This window comes from Clytia hemisphaerica, unplaced genomic scaffold (genome assembly GCF_902728285.1).
Source record: "Clytia hemisphaerica strain Z4C2 unplaced genomic scaffold, Clytia hemisphaerica genome assembly, whole genome shotgun sequence".
NCBI lineage: Eukaryota > Metazoa > Cnidaria > Hydrozoa > Leptothecata > Clytiidae > Clytia > Clytia hemisphaerica.
This window is the reverse complement of record NW_027104175.1, coordinates 501455-509079: the sequence shown is the minus strand read 5'-3', so window position 1 is coordinate 509079 and position 7625 is coordinate 501455. Positions and strand designations below refer to the sequence as shown.

General features: G+C 33.8%; 1 protein-coding gene across 1 annotated transcript in view; it reads left to right on the top strand.

Moving 5' to 3' along the window:
- The first annotated feature begins 1262 nt into the window (after window positions 1-1262).
- LOC136814355 (dynein axonemal heavy chain 6-like) overlaps window positions 1263-7625 on the top strand; it is a 63725-nt gene continuing 57362 nt past the window's right edge. Inside the window, exons 1-12 of the mRNA XM_067070878.1 lie at window positions 1263-1571; window positions 1847-1930; window positions 2233-2643; window positions 2922-3025; window positions 3182-3244; window positions 3615-3858; window positions 4142-4262; window positions 4394-4741; window positions 4880-4932; window positions 6349-6621; window positions 6858-6977; window positions 7274-7447. Coding sequence (XP_066926979.1) covers window positions 1299-1571; window positions 1847-1930; window positions 2233-2643; window positions 2922-3025; window positions 3182-3244; window positions 3615-3858; window positions 4142-4262; window positions 4394-4741; window positions 4880-4932; window positions 6349-6621; window positions 6858-6977; window positions 7274-7447 — 2268 coding nt within the window. The 5' untranslated portion in view covers window positions 1263-1298. The remainder of the gene's footprint in view (window positions 1572-1846; window positions 1931-2232; window positions 2644-2921; window positions 3026-3181; window positions 3245-3614; window positions 3859-4141; window positions 4263-4393; window positions 4742-4879; window positions 4933-6348; window positions 6622-6857; window positions 6978-7273; window positions 7448-7625) is intronic.

The following is a 7625-nucleotide window of genomic DNA, read 5'->3' as shown; positions in this document are numbered from 1 at the left end:
GGAACTATTCAGGCTCAGAAAAGAAATCAAGTTAAGGAACAGTAAGAGTTAAACTTGAACTTGCACACATTTACAATGACCTAAACAAAAGCATGATATATTGCTGAAACGACTTTCAATGTGTCAAAAGAGAAAATATACAGAAGCTACCGGGTGTCCCAGAAAGAAGTTCCGCTCTTTGAAGTCAATTTTCTCGAGTGCTATGAACTTTTAGATAATGAATCTTTTCGCATCGGAAAGAGGAAGGATAAACTTAAATTTTGAGGGGTCATTTATTAAATTAAGTCAACTTGATCAAAAGTTATGGCCTAAATGCTAAAACATCACTTTTCAAAAAAGTCAAAAAAAGACGAAAAAAGAGGAGATCAAATCATCATAAAGAAAGCACTTCTTTTGCCAATTTATTTACGCTCAAAGTTTTTTGCATGCAGTTCTTTAAGGTGTCTTTATTTTATTGTTAATTCCTTTTCTTTTCTTTGTCTAATTTAATGACCTCCCATGGGCATAATCAAGGGGCACGATGCTTTTTTGAGCTCCAAACGTTCATTAAAATCTTACCAAGAGTTTCCAAAGCTTTTTGTGTCTTTGTCTTACAATGAATTTAATCCCCTCTTTTTTCGTCTTTTTTCGACTTTTTTGAAAAGTGATATTTTAGCATTTAGGCCATAACTTTTGATCAAATTGACTTAATTTAAGTCTTAACTTAAGTTTATCCTTCCTCTTTCCAATGCAAAAAGATTCATTATCTAAAAGTTCATAGAACTCGAGAAAATTCAATTCAAAGAGCGGAACTTTTTTCTGGGACACCCGGTATAACTTATACAGAAGTTATAATACATACTTAACAAATCCTAACTTAGTAGCTGAGTAAAAGGTACTGGATAAGGAACTTTGTGGCTGAAACTCTCTGGAAAAATAAGGGACTCCAGGTTTGGAGGGATGTTAAGGTTCCTTATAAAAAATGGTTTGAATATTTATTTCCTATTTTCCTCAGATGGTTACTAAATTTCTAAGCACCTTCAGAGGTTTACTGTGTGCACGTAAGAAAATTATGACCATCTGTTATATCAGGAAAATCAAATTTTAGGGAGGTTATTTGTCTCTGGTTGAGTATGACTATTCAGTTTGAAGTTTATTATTACTATAAGCGTTATTTTAAACCCTTCCTATTAAGAGGGAATAAGTTTGCCTCAAACTCTGAAATTTGGTTTGTCTAGCATTTCATGTTTTAATTTCTCTTTCTTATTATGAATTTCAGAAACTTAGGAAATTATGTACAGAGAAATGAAAAAATAAAGATGGAGGATGATGAAGACTTTATTGCTCCACAAAATTCAACAGTTGAAGGTTTTAGGATTCCACGCCAATCAATAGATCCACTACGGATACGCAATAGTGCACCACCAACTGTTACCACAACACCTCATAACTCTTTTTTACATTTGGAGAAGAAGAAAGATGAGGAAGAAAAGACACCAGATAGTCCATTTATATCGCCTCGAGAGGTTAAAGATGGAATTAGTTTCCATAACAGTCTTCAAGATCGGTTATACCAATATCCAAGCCGAAAGGTGATTCTTGATGCTCAAGATTGTTTTTTTGCTACTTTTTCACTCATTCTCAATTTCCTTTTAAGCAAGAATCTGTGTTTGTCATTAAAAAGTTTGAAACAGCCTATGTAGACTTTTAAAACTCCTTATATACTTCCATATTCTAAAACTGAAAATTTTCACTTTTGTTACAGTTGGGTCTTCAAACAAATAGATCAATACTAAAATTGGGTCAGTGCTAGTATGATAACACAGGCTCAATTTTAAGACAACGTTTAAATTTGTTCATTTTTCAGGCTACTCCAATTGGCTTCAAGAAAATCAATACATTTATTTCTAAGAGAAATATTAACACACCAGCTCAAAACCAGTTAGTACCTGTAAGTACCAGTTCAATGTATTGTTATACTTTTTTGTATTTATAGTCTACTTACTATAGTGATCTAACTTAATCGATTGCATTAAATCAATGTATTTTAAGTTTAGGCTGGGAGGATAAAGAAAAAGCAACAAAACAACCCAATCGTTTCACTTTTTTAAATAAAATTTTGGTTAAGTGGAAGATGATGATGATGAAGATGATACCACTATATAATAATGCTCACAAAAGTTTGACCAGGTTGTCATTGAACTGGCATTTAAAAATTGAATTTTGATCTTGATATATTTTAATAATTTTTAGAATCCCTCTAATCGGACTGTCAAGAAAGAAGTTTCTGTAGAGAATGTAGAAAATTACAAGAAACCGTCAAAAAATGTTAAGCAAGATGAAAGCCACAATCACTTAGCTGTTATGACTGATGAAGATTATGAATATGATTCACCAATGTTTCCTATCATTTATAAACTATTCAAAAGGCTTGGTTGGCCTTGTGATGGCATCCTGGAAGGGAAGGTTCCAAAACCAAACGATAAATCGATAGATACACAAATCAGGCATCTTGAAGATGATGGGAAGTTTGTGTATTGTGTAATGAGACATCCTGACCTACTGAATCCTTTACATGACCCCTATGATATCATACCGGCAACTGCTAAGGATATTATTGGCAGTGATTGCTACTTTACTATCTCTGCATCGCACTTTAGTAAGGTAATTATGGTTTTTATATATAAATCAAATGCTAGTTTGATTTGATGATGTAAGGTAAGTGCCAATGGAAGAAGCTATTTGCTACAATCTCGTTTTGAATATTTTGAGAAAGACCTACATAGTTACTATTCCTCACCTCAAAAATCTGTCCAGAGACAAATGGACATCTTGGTGGTTTGAAAGCAATCTTTTTTTTAGTTTTTTGTTGTTGAAAAGAAGACCTTCCAGTGCTTCAATACTTCATTGAAATGTTTATAAGTATATTTGAACTTATTCAGGTATCCAGCAAAGAAGGAACAAGAGTGACACCTATCTTGGAGTGGATGGCCACACGGACACTTTATTACAAAATCAACAGAATCCCTGTTTTCAAACAATTCAGGTTCATCAAATAATTTTTTTAATTTTTATAACAGTTATGTTTGGGATTGGGATTCAAAATTTGCACACGTTTGTGTTGTTAGTAGTTACTATAAAAGTTTACTTTACGCTGCTATGATAATTTGTTTTGACTTAAAAACTCATTTCTTATCTATAGATTGTGGAAAGCTTTCAGACTGTGGAGGATGATATTGAAAATTGATAAAAACTTAAATAATGGGTAAAATTTTTGTTTGCTCCAATTGTCAGTGTAGCAAGTAGTATCCCTTTTTTATTTGCGGAAGACCTGGAAGGTTGCTTCTTCCAAATTCTAGTTACTTACCTCATATATATCAGATTACCCAATCTGAACCAACTCGTTCTTACCTCGTATAGATCAGATTACCCAATCTGAGCCAACTCGTTTGCTGTTTTAGCAGTGACTGCTCTACCAACTAGGCTACCCCGTTAGATTCAAAAACAATTTGATGATAATAATTTTGCTAAAAGTAAAAAAATATTGAATAGAAGCAAACTGTAACACTGTTGTGTTGAAATATATAAAAATTGTTTGTTTTTAATTTTTAATTTGTTGTTTTTCATTTTTTTAGTGGACAGGTTAAAGACCAGTTGATAATATCACAGCAACCGTTCATTGGTGCACTAGTGGACATCCAGACGCAATGTCAATTTTTATGTCAAGACAAAGACAATGGGATACTGGATATCAATTTGTCACGTGTTTATAACCTAGATGAGTTCTGTGAACTCCAACAGCAACAGTGTTTGAAGTGTCATCAAAAGCTTACAAGCTTTAGATCTTCAATATCTGTCATGTTGCTAGATATTTTAAAGGTAATACAGACTTTAAACTACGCACCTTTTATTATGACTATTTTCCTGTGTGCCTGGCTATAGGGCCAAGTTAAAACAAAATCAAGGACAGTCGAAATTGAGAAAGAAATTGCTTATAAATTTTCTGTGTTAAAGCTTTAGCACTCAGCAATGTAAGTGCAGCTAAGATTTACGGGTAAAGAAATCCTACAATTTTGGTAGTTTTTCCTCTTATTCCAACTTCATCTTTGAAGTTCCTGTAAAAGTTTTTTTCGCTTGTTTGTATTTCGTGCATTCTTTTTAGTCATGTTACGATGAAGAGTTGAAGAAAGTCGAACAGCATATCATAGATTTGAAAAATCAACAAAAAGTCAAGAAAAAACCAAAAATTGAAAATCGAAAAAATAGTTTCAAATACATTCAGGGTAGGTTTGTCTTTCTTAGAAGATTCTTGATACCAAATGTAAATTACAAGAAACTAAGAAGTTTCCAATGCTAGTGTTCTTATAATGTTCGTTAAAATGTTACGAGGCACGTAAATTTTTTCTTTTTTCAGAGAAATACAAACTTAACAGAACCAATGAGAAATCCAATCTGAGAAAACCTCAACCAAAAGAGGAAGAAGAAGATGAACGTAAAGAAGCAAACTCATTCAAATTCACCAGAAGGACACTCCTCAAAATCATTTTCAAGAAATTATACCGTTTCATACGTCTAGTAGATTTTATAGTAATGGATCACATCAGAAGGATGACTTTGCGAACCATGCAACATTTGCAGCAATATGTTTTAGCCTCTTTCAACAAGGATCGTCATCCTTTTCAAAAAGAAGTTTTTGACATTAACGGGAATACTGGAAATATCTGTCATCCTTTGTTTAGGATTGTCCTAACATTATGTAAAGGTAATAAATCATGCTCAATGATGAGTATTGCAATTCTCTGCTATAATTAAGTCGATGGATTTCTTTATTTCCATTGTGTCAATCCTAGCATTAATAATGCCTCCTTCTTTATTCCCGAAAATTTTTTAAACCTTTCAGGTAATGGAACCGATTCTGCAAAGACCTCAAACAAATTGAGCCCTCCTTTTGAGGTGAGTGTTTCATTTGATCTAGAACCATTTTTTAGAATATTGCTGCTATTATTCTTTTTTAAGAGCAAAGTTCAGGTATTTTAATCTTTGTACCTTTTTCTTTTTAAACATTAAACCTCAATTGCTTTAGATTCACTGGCTTTAGGCTAGAAATTGCTTCTTTGCTTCAATTTTTACTGTTTTTGAGCCTTGTTTCTCTTATGAAATTAAAATCAAAAGAAAGACTGCGGACCGAAACAGTAGAAATTATACAAGAAAGTCGTGGGAATTTACTACGTGCAATGCCGGACAAAAGGTTGTAGACAAATGAAATTTCAGTGAAAAATGATGAGAAATAGAGCAAAATGACCCTTCAATGTGTCTGAAAGGGGATGGAAGTTAAGAAAAACACTTTTGAAGTCATTGCATTGCTTTTGAATTGCTTTTGAGGAAACCACAAGCAAAAAACCAGCGTTTTGATACTGGTGTAAGCCAGTTAATCAAGCCCTTGTGGCTTGCCCTTGCGGTTAGACTGCAGTGGGTGACTTTCAAAGGCTTTGAATAGGTTTGGATAGGTTTGGAAAGCACCCAGAGCCTCTTGGGAACTTGTTTTTGATCGATATTGAAGTATTTTGCAAATATTGCAGAAGTCTACAAACCTTTTGTCCAGCATTGTCTGAGAATTCTGAGACTTAGTCTATTTTCCAGCTCAAATTTTTGGGAATATCAATGGTAGTTTCAGATTGAAATTGTCTCTATTGTAGTTGAGGATCATTCCTGAGTCTCAAAATTTATTTTTGCTGATTCAGCATTTTCTATTGCTCCACATTTGAGTCTATTTGAGGGGGGGGTGTCAATACTTATTAAAATGGCTGATTTTTTGATTTTTTTGGTATAATTCCTGCTGTGATGGTCGAAATAATTAGAAATTTCTTCTGGTTGTTCGATTTGAGATACTTTGATGGAAAATTGCCACTTCAGAGAAGACCCCTGTTCAATTTTTTCTTAAAAATTCAGACAATGCCGGACAAAAGGTTGTAGACAAATGAAATTTCAGTGAAAAATGATGAGAAATAGAGCAAAATGACCCTTCAATGTGTCTGAAAGGGGATGGAAGTTAAGAAAAACACTTTTGAAGTCATTGCATTGCTTTTGAATTGCTTTTGAGGAAACCACAAGCAAAAAACCAGCGTTTTGATACTGGTGTAAGCCAGTTAATCAAGCCCTTGTGGCTTGCCCTTGCGGTTAGACTGCAGTGGGTGACTTTCAAAGACTTTGAACAGCTTTGGATAGGTTTGGATAGGTTTGGAAAGCACCCAGAGCCTCTTGGGAACTTGTTTTTGATCGATATTGAAGTATTTTGCAAATATTGCAGAAGTCTACAAACCTTTTGTCCAGCATTGTGGGAGTCTCACGTGTTTAGCTCTTTTCCTACAGGACATTCAAGTAAAGATGGAAAATCTCTTTGAAATGTGTGAATCTACCATCAATATCTTTCCGAGTTTGCACCAGGAACCACTCATTAAGAATTTCCTGAATGATATTGAAATGGATTTGAATTCAAATATTATTCGTGATGAGTTTGGTGACGTCACTGATTGGCCGAGGAAGCAGATTCTTTTTGGCAATGATGAAATGTACCAGGGTTGTTTGGTGGACATCAATGAAAAAATTGACCAAAGCTCCAACATGGTGAACAATTATATCAAAGTGAGTCTATATCTTAATTTATAACATCAGAACTTAGTGTATAGTATAATGAAAACACTATTTTTCAATCTATTTGAAATTTTTATAATTTTTGTTAGCTCTTATAACCCACTGAAAATGTATGTAAAAGCTTGACCAAGCTCACTTCAGTTTAATCTGTGGTATAAAGACATAGATTTAAAATTTAAGAACGTATAACGTTGTTCAAGTTGAATAATTTTAATTTTCTTTTTCAGCAATTTGAGATATTTCATATGATGATTTCAACGGCCAATTTCGAAGAATTGGAAAGGTCTTTGCAAAAAGAGTGGTCTGTCGATCAATTTGATGCCGTTCTTCAACAATTCACTATACAGGTAAGTTTGCCACACCCTAGTTAGTAGGGAAATTGTTGGTTAATCGGGGGAACAAGATTCACGCAATCAAGAAGGGTACTTTTTCACGTATGCAACGAAAAAAGCCCATTCACGCATTTACGCAAGCCATCACCACTAGGGGTTTTATAAAATGTTGACACTACTTGGGGAATCCAAGCTTATTAAAACATACACTGTGAAGGGATTTGAGTGGAATAATAAGGCCCCTAACGTTACGCTTCTTATCTTCATGTAATGGTTAGATGAGCAAAATCTTTGACTGTCCATCTTTATAGGTCAATGCAATGGAGAGTATGCCGTTGTCCAATAGACGTGGTTTATTCACAGTTGAAAGTTTTCAATACAAAGAACATTGTTTACCTTACCCGAAAAGCATTTTGCAGCTGGTCAACAAACATTTGGCGTCTATTGCGAACGAGAAGAATGAAGCCTTCTTAAAGATTATCAGGGTATCAAAGTATTTTTTCTACTTTCGCTTAGAACTATTTGATTTGACTGTCTATAATTTCATCTTCAAGGGTCCAAATATTTTCTTCGAAAGACACAAATTCCAAGTATAAGTGTGGTTGTATATGGTATTATTCAATATAATTTTGCGAACAAGAATTCTAGAGAAAAACATTACAA